The sequence below is a fragment of the Heptranchias perlo genome, chromosome 6 (assembly GCF_035084215.1).
Source record: "Heptranchias perlo isolate sHepPer1 chromosome 6, sHepPer1.hap1, whole genome shotgun sequence".
Classification (NCBI taxonomy): Eukaryota; Metazoa; Chordata; class Chondrichthyes; order Hexanchiformes; family Hexanchidae; genus Heptranchias; species Heptranchias perlo.
In genome coordinates, this window is record NC_090330.1 from 21,102,517 (window position 1) to 21,118,308 (window position 15,792).

Here is a 15,792-nt window from a genome sequence, read left to right on the forward strand (position 1 = left end):
GAGGATGGAGGAATCCAACCCCTGCATGAGTGGAATGGTAGCACAGGTACGGGAGCCATCCCCACCACCCCCCCCCCCCCCCATCCTGATGGTGTCAGTTTGAGGGGGTCCGGAAAGTTGGTCAATATGAGTAAACGGAACAATTCTGAGTGGAAACCAAGAATTCTCAGTCTAAACACAAAGATCTCCCAGCCAAAAGTTTGTCTGAGAGAAACGAGTGCCCTGCTGCAATAACTCACCTTTTATCCCCATCTGTCAAACAGGCATTTAAATGTCGAAATGGCTGCCGGCTGAAACACGACTCCTTCAACATGGAGTGTTTCACACAGCACGGGAAACACGCTAAGGCTGAATTAAAATCCTTTCCCTGCCTCAATCACCATAAAATTAAATACTTTAACAACTTTAACTATCTTAATGACTGCTTTAAATATCAGTCCGCCGGCTTTAATTCCTGAAACGTGTGCGCGCACATGGATGCGCACACAGATGCGTCTGTGTGAAACGCGGAAGTCGGCAGGTTGGAGCCGGCTTCCTTTCCCGCTCTGGATTTTTGTTGCCCCCCTGCCCCCTAGGCACCCGGACTTTCATTTGAAAATTGAGCCCATGATATTTCCCAGTAAGTCAGAATATAGTAGCAAGGGTTTTCTGTTCGATCCCTGGGTCTCTTCCATTTACTAGGTATTGGGCAGACAAAGACACAATCTGGTTTGTAGAGAATGTGAAGTCCATTCACAGGAATGGTCATTAACACTGAACCTAAGGAGAATATCTAGTGCAAAAACCCAAAAGTGAAACACTCAATATTATGAGTGTATGAAACATAGGTTGAGATAAGGTATAACTGTCTCCAGCTGATTAAAATGCATTTTTCTGCCATCTGAAGCCTCGCTAGGGTATTGAAATGGTGCATTTTAGATGCAGACCTGACAATACTCATTGAACTTAAACTTTGTACAAAGGTTTCTAAGAGTTGTTGCTAATTTAGGAGAGAAAACCTAATGTGGGTGCAAGTTTGAAATGAGGATAAATTCTGAGGGCAATACAAAGGTGCAGAGAAAATTGAGGGGGAAAAACCCAAGCAGGAAATCAGTTCAATGATTATCAAGAATACTTGTCTGTTTGCAATAATGCTCAGAATTCCACATAGACACCCAACATTTTTTATTTTATGGTATGTTCATTACATTTAATATATTAAATTCAATTTAAGAGAAACTTTAGCATGGTGCACAGTATTTGGAAAGACAGAGCAATTTCACTATTTGTTTTGCTTTGTTTCATTTTCCTCTTTGTTAATTTTTTCCTTTCCTTCCTCTCCTCATTCATCAACTCTTTTTTGGGGTTTGGTTCCATGAGTAATAACCTGCTGCTGTTCATTGCTCAAGTGGTCATTATTCATGTGTGAGCCTTGCTAATGAATGTCAGCTGATTATTTGATTGCAGGGGGTATTCACAGGCAAATCCATTCTTGTCCTCAATCAAAATCTACACACTCACTTTCAGCAAGGGTCACTGGATAGCACTCAGAAGTCAGAACCCCATGTTATTTTCCCCCACCCTAACCTGGGGCACTGAGGTAGGGGCGATACAACTGTACTGCCCCTAATGTAGCCCTCGCTGAGATTAACCAATTCAGCACAAACTAGGAATCAAACCTGGGATCTTCCCGGTTCAATTCTCAGCTTAGGAATTTTTAAAAATCTGGCTTTACATTGGACTGGAGTTATACCACAGCCAGTACGAATGCAAAGCCGTATGATACAGCCTATTGGAGGGCGTCTTAGACTGCTTTGTATTAGTGTGCTCAAGGTTCAGATCAGGACATGACACCTGCGTTATACTGCCTCTCTTACGTTGCTACACATCTGAAGCCACTTTGCATCAATGTGAAAGTGGCAGTATAACTGCAACTCAAGGTACAAAAATTATTTCCTGATATTAGGTACATATCTTTGGGCTTGTCGTGCACCGATTTCGGCCACGTAAATGGCACCAGTTTTCCGACTAACATCCACCAGGTGTGGTTTCACGTCATCAGCCAATTGAATTGTATCCACTTTCAGACAATTCCCAATGTCGCCTATTGGTGGGACAGACAAGAAAATCACTCTGTTGATGTTCAACTGGGCCACAACAAAGTACTTGTTGTCAGATGTTAGCCTATAAAGTTAAAAAAAGAAAAAAAGGAACATAGTTAAAAATCACTGTTTTTGGAAGACTGCTGCATGCAAAAAGGAAAATGCAGTTACACAACACTGCATAAGATGATCTAAACTCTTAGGAAAGTGAGATTTACCTATGACCAGTCTGATAGATACAAGCCTCAAAATTCCACTGGCTCCAATCATAGCCATTGCTCCTGCCAGTGCCCTCCAATACTGAACCTTGCCAAAATTTGCAGGGTCAGTGGTAAGACACCACATTTGCACAGGGCAGGTGGGTGCAAGTGCCACTTCGGACACATCTTTGGCACATGTCCATGTGCCTGGAAATTTGGACACCTGCCCATCTATTTGGGGAGGGGTGGAAGAGGGGAATTGCCGAGTCCCCTCCCTCCAACTCTGTCACCAATCCAATTGGGCCCTGATCTAGGAATTGTTCTTGTGAAAAATAATTTTCCCCTTCATGGGACCAGGCTGCTCATTAGGCGGGAATGCCTAATCGATCTTGGCATACCAGCTGCCACTAGTATGCTGGGTACCCATTCATGGCTAGGATTGGGGTTTCCCGACTTAAGAATCCCCAATCCCCACCTGCCATTTGCCTTGTAAGGAATGGACAGAAGTTCCACCCCATACAAGTCAATACAGAAACTCCCAAAAATAGCAGTGACTTGGTCTCCTCCATTTCTGTTGGGGTTTGCTGGTCTCCCGTCAAAGTAGAACCCCATAGGAATTTTGGGCCCGTGATCTTTATTGAGCTTCTGTTCGATGAAGAGAATCGAAACATGTTTGCCATTGTTGGTACTGTGAAAGTGGAAGGAATGGGTTCACAGCCAATATTTCTACATTGTGAATTCTCAATCTCAGCCAAAGGGAGGCATTGGGTGCAGACCTCATGCTTTCCCACAGGAAAAGAAGAAAAAATAAAAAGCACAATAGGCTAGTTGCACTGACCCCCTTCTGTGTGCATCAAGATCAAAAGCAAGGAATGGTACACACATAGACACCATAGGATTGGCAAAAAAATATATTTTTTGAAAACACAAAGTGTCATGAAATCCTCAGGTTTCACTCTAGATACTGGGATTCTCCATTTTGAATAAGTTGATGGAAATCTGAACTCACCTAACAGAGTAAGGGGCATCATCTGTGAAGCAGCTATCCCAGGACCCTAGCCACTCTCCTGAGGCAGCATCAAATACTTGCAAACGCTTGTTGCCCCTGTCAGCTACCCAGACCTACAGTTATAAAATAATTGAATTACAGACAGAATCATTTGCATACTATGATTTGCATTTTTCTCTTATTTTGCTTCTGCTTTTGTGCCCTCAATGGAGCCACTTGCTGTAATGCCATCTCCTTTGGCCAGGAGCTATTGAAAGTCCTTAGGCTTCTCCTAAGCCATTATTCATATTGCTATGTAGTTCATATGATAACAGGTCTGCCTGCAATGGTGCCAATCAACAACTTCAGATTTTTCCTTCCCACTCAGACAGAGTAACGGTTATAGTGAGGTAAACACATCATAATATTATTTTGGTTTAAATATTTTATGAATTCTTTTAATCATTGTGGTGATTGATGCAAGTGATGAAAATTAAATATTTTACCAGTTTGTACACATAGTGTCTGCACCAAGCATTTCCAGCTCATGGGTACATATACCCTGCCCCAATAATGTGCCTTGATCCACTCTTAAAAGGGCACCCTTACAGTATAGAAATAGAAATAGAAAGCATAGAAATTTATGGCACAGAAGGAAGCCATTCGGCCCATCGTGTCTGTGCCAGCCAAAAGAGTTATCCAGCCTAATCTCACTTTCCAGTACTTGGTCCATAGCCTTGTAGGGTATGGCACTTCAAGTGCATATCTAAGTACTTTTTAAATGCAATGAGGGTTTCTGCTCCTCCACCCCTTCAGGCAATGCGTTCCAGACCCCTACCAACCTCAGTGAAAAAATTTCTCCTCAGTTCCCCTCTAATCCTTCTACCAATCACTTTAAATCTATGCCCCCCGCTCCTTCCTATCCACTCTATCTTGGCCCCTCATTATTTTATACACCTCAATTAAATCTCCCTTCAGCCTCCTCTGTTCCAAAGAGAACAACCCCAGCCTATCCAATTTTTCCTCATACCTAAAATTCTCCAGTCCTGGCAACATCCTCATAAATCTCCTCTGTACCCTCTCTAGTACAATCACATCTTATTAAAGGCATCAAGGGATATGACGACAGTGCAGGAAAATGGCGTTGAGGCAGAAGATCAGCCTTGATCTTACTGAATGGCGAAGCAGGCTCAAGGGGCCAGGTGGCCTACTCCAGCTCCTATTTCTTATGTTCTTATCTTTCCTGTAATGTGGTGACCAGAACTGTACGCAGTACTCAAGCTGTGGCCTAACTAGTGTTTTATACAGCTCTAGCATAACCTCCCTGCTCTTATATTCTATGCCTTGGCCAACAAAGGAAATTCAGGGATTTGTGGATATGCACTCCAAGGTCCCTTTGTTCCTCTACGCCTCTCAGTATCCTCCCCATTTACTGTATATTCCCTTGCCTTGTTTGCCCTCCCCAAATGCATTAGCTCACACTTCTCCGGATTGAATTCCATTTGCCACTTTTCTGCCCACCTGACTAGTCCGTTGCTATCTTCCTGCAGTCTACAGCTTTCCTCCTCAATATCAACCACATGGCAAATGTTTGTATCATCTGCAAACTTCTTAATCATGCCCCCTACATTTAAGTCCAAATCATCAATAAATACCACAAAAAGCAAGGGACCCTACTGGAAACAGCCTTCCAGTCTCAAAAACACATCGACCATTACCCTTTGCTTCCTGCCACAGCCAATTTTGGATCTAACTTGCCACTTTCCCTTGGATCCCATGGGCTTTTACTTTTTTGACCAATCTGCCATGTGGGACCTTGTCAAAAGCCTTGCTAAAATCCATGTATGTCAAATGCGCTATCCTGGTCGACCCTCCTTGTTACCTCCTCAAAAAATGCGATCAAGTTAGTCAGTCAGTCACAACCATCCCTTAACAAATCCACGCTGACTGTCTTTGATTAATCCGTGCCTTTCGAAATGACGATTAATGCTGTGATATTTCTGTCAACCATTCTTGTGATCCCAGCGTGAGACCAGCCAACAATGTCAAACAGCAGTTTTTCATGTAGGTGAAGTCTAATCGGGAATCAGGTTCAGACTACCCAAACTGACTTCATTTAAGACCTTACAGGGTAGGAAGAAAGAGGCAGACTGATATTATCCCATACTTTGGGTTGAATATATTGCCTGAGCTGGGAGGTAAAAATACAGTTGCAGTTTGCTGCATTATCCATTCCTCTGAATTTTAGTGAATAGGTTCTACTCACATGTAAAAGTACATTATACAGTCGATTTAACAAATTACACATTATAGGGTAAATTTAACAAATTGTACATTATACGGTAGATTTAACAAATTCGCCGGGAACGCATGTTGGGAATTGAGGTGCAGATAAATTCATTGCACAGAAAATCTTGCAGTGTGCACTGACTCCTGCACCCAATTTCCCGACATGCACAACTGGAATGCAAAGTTCTGCACTTGGAGCACAAATTCACAAAATCTACCCTTATATTCACAGGCACACAAAATTTCAGTTGAATATTAGCAAATTATCAATAATATTTTGCAAAAGAATAATAAAACTGGTTTCTTATAGACCAGTTAATTATATCTTTTGCACAGACCCAAATACACTCAACGGTCATACCGATAAAACGGCCATATTTCCAATATATTTCTGATTTAGAAACTGCACCTTCAGTCACTTCATTTAACAATGACACTGGCTAAGACTTACCCTTCCTACAGTATCTTCAGTTACACTGTGTGGAATGTAAAACTGAGATGGTTTAACCCCTTTTTCTCCTTGCACCCAAGTTATCGTAAAGTCTACAACAGATAAAAACACCAGCTAGAGAAAGATTTATTTTCTTCACTTATTCACTTCCAGTAGAGTATAATCTAACTAGGTGAAAAAAAAGTGTATGGATGAATACAGCAGTAAACAGGCACCAGATTAAATTGGTGCACATTATGTATAGATCCTATATATTAACCAGTCCCAGTGCCAACCAGTTCCAGGTCAGGTGTAGATATACTCCTAACCCTTATTACTTCCCAATGAGAACTGTTTGCTAGATATAAAACATAAGATTGCTAGAAAAGAACAATCAAAAGGAACAAGACAGTGATAGTTTCAGAATTTAATTGAATACAAGGGATGAGGTTGGCTTAACATTAGATATCACTTGATTTAATAATATAAGTCATGCAGGTATTACAAATGATTGGCTTACAGACTTCATCTAACACAGAATTTTTAAAAATAGGTTATGAATCCCTCTATTTTCTGTCTAATCACCTTGGTCTCAACAGGCCTTGCACCACCTGTGTCTGAAAGGGCAGCAGATTACATGTTCCTGGGTCTCCACCGATTCTGCCCTTCAGGTAGCAGCTAACAGGTAACAATTGCCAGCTGATGTCTCTCCCTCAGCTTTTTCCGTCCTGCAGAGGAGGACCTGACTGTAGTTAGGCAACTCTCCATAATATCAAAGCTGAGTTTGGGGACTCCTTAGAATGGGGTGAGGAGGTGAGGGGAAGAAGGGAAGAAATTCTTGGGCTGCTGTAGGATCCAAATATGGTATTACTACACACTTTAAAGCAGCAGATTTAAAAATGAAAATTCCTACGTGCATTATCTTAGCTGCACTTATTTTGATTTTTTTTTTTAAGAAGTGTTCTTCCACAAAAAGTATTTGAGATTTTTAATTTTATGGCAGCTGTCTCATAAGGAGCCTTTACAACTACAGCTAAATTTAAATTGGGGAGCTGCAGAAATTTGTAAGCTTTGGGGAAGTCAATTGGAAAACATTTTGTCACAAAATTAGAACATTTGTCCTCCCAACAAATCATGGACCTAGAATTTTGATGGTGCATCAGTTTTTCAGGTGCAAAATGGGTACCAAAGCATTAAACATGATGGGCAGGGCACGCGTACTCATTTCATGCCAGAAGTGCGCTGCCTGCCATATTGGTAAAGGCAGATAAAGAGGAGTCCATAGCCCATGTATGAAACAGGCATTAGGCTCCTTATATATCCCTATTTATAAAATTGGGCTGCCCTGAACGCAGCCTGCAGTGGGTCGGCTATGCTCAGGAAAATGTGGTCTACTTGCGGCCTAACCAGCGGTCCTTCAAGGACCGTTGCAGGCCACCACAAAAAGGTGAATTAAAAAAAATACTTACCTGAATGTGGAACCGGGAGGAACAGGAGAAATCTTAAGGCAGCTCATTTGCCAGGACAGTGCTGCAAGCTTGTTGTTATTATGGTTATTGGTTCAATTCCTGCTAGAACTTATTTTATTGCAGAATTTTAAACATTAGAAGTACTTTCTCATTAGAAGTGATTTCCCAGTGGTTAAATGTGGTACTGTACTGAGTCACAGGCAAGGAAGCTCTCAGGTTCAGTCCCTACTCTGTGCTGAGGCAGTTGATCTCAATCAGGGCTGTGGTCATATCACTACAATGTGCCTCAGTATCCCTGGGCTCAGGGAGGGGGTGGGATTAGCCAGCGTTTCTGTTTCTGACTGCTGCTGCAAAGTACATGCAGATCTCCAATGAGCACAGAAATGGGTTCAGCTGCAATTTGCCTTCCCCCAAGCCAAATATCCTACCAACACACTATCACACGAAGAATGGCAACTTGGATGGCTTGAAGACTGGTCATGCTCATGGGTCTATATCCCAGCATGACTCACTGCTTTGAGATGAAACGGGGAGAAAACTGGATAGAAATTAAATCTCTCCCCCAAGCCCTGCCCCCTACCTCGAGATAGTTACAATATGGTAAACTCAAACCACAAATAAAATTACTTTGAAAGAGATAGTATTCAAACACTCACTGAAGTTAACAATTTAAACAATTACCTTCTGCCAGTTTGATTAGCCTGTTATTTAAGCCTCCATCACCATCCACAATGTACATTTCCCCCTTGCGGGAAATAAACACTTCTGCTGGTTGATCAAACTGTAATGGATACAAGTCAGAGCCAGGAGTCCCAGGTGTCCCCAGAGTTTGAAGAAGTGTTCCAGATGGAGTGTACTGTTTGACTGTGTGCCCATACTTTCCTAGAACAAAAAGAAAGAAGTTGCATTTATAAAGCACCTTTCACATCCTCATGATGTCTCTCAAAGTGTTTCATAGCAATTGAGTTACTTTTGAAGCGCAGTCTCTATTGTTTAGTAGGCAAACATGGCAGATTCCTCCAACCCACTGTAGTATCATCTACGAATTTGACCAATTTGCATTGTATTTCTGGTTCCAGGTCTTAATGTAGATTAGAAACAGTACAGACCTGAGGACTAATCCCTGCGCACTCCACTCCATAAACATCCTCAGTTTGAATTCACTTCTCTAAGTAGTAACTGCTGCTTCCTATCTTTCAGCCAATTTCTTATCCACCTCTAAGTAGGATACTCGCCAGCTTAAGTTTGAGCAGTAGTCTTTCATGTGGGACTTTTATCAAAATCTTCGCTGAAGTTTAGGTACACATCTTTGGACTTTTCAACATCCACTTAGGAATTTACTTCCTCAAAAAAGTCAAGGAGGTTGGTCAGGCAGGACTAAACTGAAACCTTGTGATGGTAAAGTGAGGTAAATATTTTTAAATGTTAGTAAAATAGTAAGAGACTCGATGGATGCTGGTACTTGTTCCACTACATATCAAAATAACAACTGCCAAAACTTTCACTGAAATAAAATCATAGACCCCCAGGTCAAAACGTAATCTTTTTTCCAACGTCACCTTTTGATAAGGTGAGACAAGTATACTATTATAGAATGCATACAGTGAAACTGATTTTAAAGACCACCCTGCTTCACTTCACCATGTGTCCTTAAGTGCCATATTTGGCATGGTAATCTAGTGGTTATGGCACTGGACTAGCAACCAGATGTCCTGAGTTCAAATCCCAGCATGACAAGTTGTGAAATTGAATGGGCTAACACCAGAAAAATAACCTGCAGCATATAAATTAAACTACATATGATGTGTGCCTACCCCTAGAATGAACAGGTAGAATTATTACAATCAAATAAAGTGCAGGATAACAATTTAGCATTTAGATTTTATATTTAAAAAATCCGAAGCTGTGATTTCCACTATACCATTCGTACCATTTCCAACATCCGTCACCCACACGGATGGCGCAGGTGATGAGTTTGTTGCAAATATCCCGTGTGGCAGCTCAATTGTTGTGGTATTCCATCCTTTGAGGAAATATCCATGCTCTGTAAACATCAAAACTTTTGATACAGATTCTCCTCTCTGGAAAGTTTAAGAAAATAATGACATTTTCTTGTAATAGTGTGAGACTTTAAACCATTAGTAAAACATTTTGATTTAATTCACCAAATATTTTGAGCTGCTATATCTAGAACCACAAAACAATTTTTTTCCGAATGTTGTCTTCACTCTATTTTCTGGCAGTTAAAGTAAGGTCCAATAGTGTCTGTATTAGTTAAGACTTGGAATAGATTGCTGCGAGTGAAGAATTTTCATAATTAATCAAAAGTAGTGTTTCCATTTCCTGGTAATTTGGCACCAATTTCTTCAAAAGAAGTTAGAGCATAGGAAGAGAAAAGGCCATCCTGTCCATCTAAGTTCACCTCTCCACTCGACTGAATTCCCATCATGGCATCTAATTGTATGTTTAGTAAACCCAATGTTTATGCCCCCATTACCATGCTCGGTAGATTGTTTCAAACATTTATTACTATGGAATAAAGAAGCTTTCTAAATGTACTTTCCACTGATTTCCATTAAGGTGCATGCTTAAAAACACAACATACCTATATTTGGAAAGTTCTTTTAGTTTAGTGCTTCAATACGTTGTATTATGTCACTGGAGGTGCAAAGCAGCAGGTAGTTGCACCTCCACAAGGAGTGAGGAGAGTGATCCTGACCGTTTCTGCTCACCTCTAGTAATTTAATCACAAGTGGCAGTGGGCTGGGTTCAAGTCACCAGCCCACTTTCCTAGTCAGAAATCAGCAAAACAGGAGAAATTAAATAAAATGTGAGGAGAGTATTAAACAATTATAACGTTACAGTGTGTTCAAGCGCAAATATGTGACTCACCTGTGCCACATAAACGATATCTGCCACTGGATCGACTGCAACACCAAACACTTGACCCGTGAAATATTTTGGAAACTTAGGCCATCCAATATCCAGTTTGTAGAGACTTTTCGCAGCCAATCTAGGTGACTCCAAGGAATACCCAGCAGATGCCTGATGGATATAGGCATGAAAAACAATTTTAAACACAGCCCTCAAAATATCTGGTCCACTATCTACAAAGTTTTGTCAAGTAGTTATGGTGTAATACCAAGTAAAGATTAGAATACAGGAAACAGTGCTTCAGTTTTGCTTTTTCCATTCAGTGAACTGAAAATTACATTGTTTTCCCATTGTATCATAACTGGAAAGAAAAAAAAAGAGCCTCCTCTCAACACATATGTTCAAACCCCTGGATAGCTTACAACGAGCTCTCCATTACCGTACTGTGTTACATCTTGCTGTTCTAAATGCAATTTTGTGAAAAACGCTAGCGAAGAGCAGGTGGATGACTGCCAGTCTCATCTGTATGGTTGTTAAGAGTAGATGGATAACTGGATTGTTAAAGGAAAAGTGATAAGGACACTACTTGTTCTAAATTTGTGCTAATGAACTTGTACTGCTTTGCTGTTTGAAATTTGGCTTCTTTGACAAAGGGCCTGGCATCATCACTGAAGCTCCTTCAATAATTCAGTGGGTAAATTGGGGAGGAGGGAGAAATCAGCCAGGGTTCTTGCTCCTGATCACTGTCCAACAACCCCTGATTGAAAGTGCATATGTGTGTTCCCTAGGATTCCCATGATCAAGAGGTCTGCTGACACTTACTATCTAGGATCAGAGATGAAGGAGGGTCATTTGGATTGTGTATTAGACAGTCTCTGGTACCAGCAGAACTGTTCCCCCACACAAGCAAGTACTTTCAGAAGATGGGAAAGACCTGAAAAGAAAAAAAATCTCTTACTTCTGTTCTTAAAGCATAATGGTTCTGAGGCCTAGTCTGGATTTTAGGAACAATCTCAAGTCCAATTTCAAGAACAGAATCAGAAAATACTGAAATATACAGGTGGTCCATCAATATCTGAAAAGAGAAAAGGATGTTCTCTGTCTCGAAGAGCTTCACAGCCAGTGAAGTACTTTTGAAGTGCAATTACTGTTGTAATTTAGGGAAATGTGGCAGCCAATTTGTGCACAAGGTCCCACAAACAGCAACAAGGTAAATGATCAGATAATCGTTTTTTGGTGGTGCTGGTTGAGGGATCAACGTTGGCCGGGACGTCAGGAAACTCCCCTCCTCCTCTTCAAAAAGTGTCACGGAATCTTTTATCTGAGGGGCAGACAGGGCTTCGTTTTAACGTCTCATCTGAAAGACAGCACCTCTGACAATGCAGCACTCCCTCAGTACTGCACTGAAGTGTCAGCCTAGATTACGTGCTCAAGGGTTTGCAGTGGGGCTTGAACCCACAATCTTCTGTTCTTTAAGAGTTTCTCTGTACAGAAGTGTGATAAAACTAGGAGCGTGCCACATGAAGTGTGACAGGTGAAGTGCCAGTCACAATTTTTTATATTTGTAGGTAAATATATACTGAATATTCCCACAATTTCACAAACAAAGTCCATTATACCTCCATGAAACATTTTGGAACATTTATTGTAACCATTAGTAAAAGGTAATGATGCAGCGATTAAATTCATTCTTGGAATTCAGACTTAACATTTTTTCAATGAATTTTTGTGTTCAAGTTGAGTAATATTGATGCTAGGAAAGAGTACTTCTGTATTTTGGACAACAAAATTGCATTTATATAGTGCCTTTAATAAAGAAAAAATATCTAAAGGTGCTTCTACCTGCTATTAGCATCAAACACTCCTAGATTTGGAAATGATACAAGTTAGTTTCAGAGCTAAATCCTTTCTCAACCTCAAAACAGCCCTTACTGCACAAGTGGCATTCCCATATCAGCTATCTATACAGCTTTTTTGAATGAAGTTGCCATTATAGTATCAAATTAGGGATCATTTTGTGTTGCATTAAGAACCATACTGAGATTATCCAAATTAATTTCATATAGGATCTCTGCAGTCAGCAGGCAAAAGAAACTTTCACAGATCCTTTTTTTAAAAATTCGTTCATGGGATGTGGGCGTCGCTGGCGAGGCCGGCATTTATTGCCCATCCCTAATTGCCCTTGAGAAGGTGGTGGTGAGCCGCCTTCTTGAACCGCTGCAGTCCGTGTGGTGACAGTTCTCCCACAGTGCTGTTAGGAAGGGAGTTCCAGGATTTTGACCCAGCGACGATGAAGGAACGGCAATATATTTCCAAGTCCACAGAATTATGGAAGCTTATAGCATGGAATGAGGCCATTCAACCTGCCATGTCTGGGCCAGCTCTTTGCAAGAGCAATCCAAAATGAATCCCACTGGCTTGCTCTCTCCCCACAGACTAATATCTTCCATTGCTTCAAATAATTATTCAATTTCCCTTGAAATATGCAATTGACTCCAATTCCGTGCTCCAACAACCATGTGTAAAAGAAATTCTCCTAACCTCTCTCCTCACCCTCCTAGTGATCATTTTAAATTGATGACTCCTTGTCAGAGGAGATTGCCTTTTACTTCTCATTAACAAAATTGTTCAAAATCTTTTAAAAACTTCTATTAAATCTCCTCTTAGCTGTCTCTATTCTAGTGGAAATGGTCCCGGTACCTCGAGCCTTTCCTCATAACATCCATCCCTTGAATCTATGCTGGAAGCTCTCTATAGCTTTCTTGCCCTTTCTAAAATGGAGTGCTCTAAACTGCACACAGTACTCCAACTGTGACTTAACCAACATTTTGTATACTTCATTACTTCTTTACTCTTATACTCTGTTCCCTTATTTATAAAATCCAAAATCCTACTGGCCTTTTTTCTGCACTCACACTTCCAGCAAATTATGCAACTGAACTCGTGTTCTCTCTGTTCATCCATACCCTTTAGTGACTTTCTGTTGATGTACACTCCTATTCCTTGTTTTTCCTCCCAAAATGTATTACCTCACACTTATTCACATTAAATTGCATCTGGCATCAGTCTGCCAATTCTACTAATCTGCCTATGTCTTCCTAATCTTTTGTAGTACTCCTCACTGTTTGCCAAACTTCCTTTTATGTAATCATCACGTTTTGAGAATGTGCCCACTTTACCCAAGTCCAAATCATCTATATATGCTGAGAACACCTGGGGTAACACCACTTCCAACCCATCGCCAATCCAAACATTCATTTATTCTAACTTTTTGTTTTCTGACCATTAACCAACTTTCTATCCATGCTACTACATTTCCTTTTATACCATACACCTGGATTTTTCTAAGCCTCTTTAGACACCTTATCAAACACCTTCTAAAAATCTATTTACAATACATCTACTGCATTCCCTTATTCCAACCAATTGTTCATTTCTTCAAAAAAAAAACACAAACGCGATTTGCTTTCAACAAATCTGTGTTGGCTATCGTGCTGTTCCTGGAAATCTAACTTGGCAACTTTCCCTCCTCTTCCTGAGTAAAGACAGATGTCAAGTAACTAATAAATGTTTCTTTTCCTGCATGTCAGCTTTCTACTTTTCTAAAACAAACATAAGGAAGTCCAGAGATCATGCATCATTGACTTCCCTCCTGCACCATTTCTTGGTCCCCTGCTTTAAAGAACAATAAATTCCTTTCTCTATCTCTCCAGAAAAAATATTATTTCTGCTAACATCTCAATAGCTGTCAATCATCATTCTCAGCAGATATCAATCCAGTTCCTTTTTAAAAGGTGTCTCACCTTCCTGAAGCAGAAAAAAGTTATTTTCTAATATCTAACCTTACATAAGGGTTGTGAATCTTGTAATGGTGTCTGCTAGTCCTCTGTTCATTGTCCAAAATACATAGCTGGCTAATTTCAACCTTTGATAGGTTGAGGAATCTGTTGAATGACTCTTCACCATTTACCACATATGTATTTGAAAAGATCTTTATTGGTACAGCATTTACAGAAGTATGAAAGCTTCTATTATCCTGTCACCTGCTTTTCTTTCTGTTTATAAATTAAGAGGGTAGCAGCGTACTTTCAAAGTATTGAGAATTCAGGGGACTGAGAACAGCTTTTCTGCATATTTACATAATATTTTCCTTCTGATTTTCTGCTTTCTTGAAGACAGCAGATGATGTTAATACACAATTCCATAGACAAGAGGTGTTCTCTCGTACCTTACCCAACTGGCCGTTCTCCATCTATGAGCCTGAGCAGTGAGTAACAGGCTATTAGCCTGCGGGAGCTATCAAAGTTGAGCTTGATGTTTCTTTTTCTACTGAGAAGCCAAAGGGGAGAGTGTAGGTCCCTAGTAATGGCACCACAATATTTGAAACTGCAAAAGAGATGAGGTAACTCAAAAGTAGTGATTATGTGCATCAAGCTTAAACACTGAAGATTGGAGGAAGAGGGAAAATTGTAAACAATTTTACAACACCAAGTTATAGTCCAGCACCGGCATCTTCGGCATCTCCGGCATCTCCACATGAAGAGGGAAAAGACAGAGGGAGTTGATGAGTTTCACAATTTTGAGGTCCTGGTAAAGAATCTTTATCAAAACAATAAAGATTTGCAGGATTATGGGGAAAGAGCAGGGGAGTGGGACTATTGGATAGCTCTTTCAAAGAGGCATGAGGGGTTCTACACAAGCACGAGGGGCTGTCTTCTGCGCTTGTATCATTCTATGATCTACATCTCATGCCATATCTAGCCTAATTTGAACCAAGGGGAAAGAACAGTGCCAACTCACTGCAGCATCAGGTATTTAAAAAACTTCATGTATCAATACAGCATTATATTTTCAGTATGCTTAAAAACTGTCTAGGACTTCAGAAAAAAAATCACAAGCCCAGTGCCTATTTTCCTGCTGGCACTGGTCACCTGTAACTATTCCCTGTTTATTAGAATAACAAACCTTCCAACTCAACAATTTCTCAACAATCCCTCGCAGTTTTTAAACGTACGTACGCTTATTACGTAGTTTACCCCCAACAACCTTGCTCCTTCCTTATTTGGCTGAATCTTCATCGTTAGAAACCTTTCCTCAGGTCGGAAGGCTTAGAATAACCAACTTCTAAAACTTACCGGGTTGGCAAACCGTGTGGGTAACAACATCCATAGCGATAAAAACGAAACTAACATGACTATAATGATAACCGGTTTGGCTTGTTTCACAGACACAAACATCCAATTCTTTTTAACCATACTTCCTATTCTCCCCCAACTGTTCGCTTCCGCCACCTGAGCAAGGCGGCTACTTAGCTGCCAGATAAAACATTCACAACGTGTGTCTTGCACGAATAATAAACAAGAGACAACTTTAACTATTAAACGCGACAACAAATCCGTAAAATACACTGAAAAACAATGCGCGCAACAACTTAGAAAAGGCCCGCGAAGCTCTTGGCATC

The 15,792-nt window shown here is 40.6% G+C and overlaps 1 protein-coding gene across 1 annotated transcript; it reads right to left on the bottom strand.

Annotated features, from left to right (window-relative positions):
* Positions 1-1,149: 1,149 nt before the first annotated feature.
* On the bottom strand, positions 1,150-15,767 carry LOC137322817 (NHL repeat-containing protein 3-like). The gene is made up of 7 exons (XM_067985899.1): positions 15,467-15,767; positions 10,350-10,502; positions 9,388-9,538; positions 8,139-8,339; positions 6,010-6,101; positions 3,291-3,403; positions 1,150-2,163 (listed from the first exon to the last, which is right to left on the bottom strand). Exons 1-7 carry the CDS (start codon positions 15,584-15,586, stop codon positions 1,929-1,931), a joined length of 1,065 nt encoding a protein of 354 aa, XP_067842000.1. The 5' UTR covers positions 15,587-15,767; the 3' UTR covers positions 1,150-1,928.
* Positions 15,768-15,792: the final 25 nt, after the last annotated feature.

What these genes read in the sequence shown, in the direction of transcription:
- LOC137322817 (XM_067985899.1), bottom strand. Translation starts at nt 15,586, where the DNA reads ATGGTTAAAAAGAATTGGATGTTTGTGTCTGTGAAACAAGCCAAACCG. An exon ending in ATATCGTTTATGTGGCACAG is followed by an intron (nt 9,539 to 10,349) that starts GTGAGTCACATA and finishes TAAACTTTCCAG; the next exon opens with AGAGGAGAATCTGTATCAAA. An exon ending in GCTAATCAAACTGGCAGAAG is followed by an intron (nt 6,102 to 8,138) that starts GTAATTGTTTAA and finishes TATCTGTTGTAG; the next exon opens with ACTTTACGATAACTTGGGTG.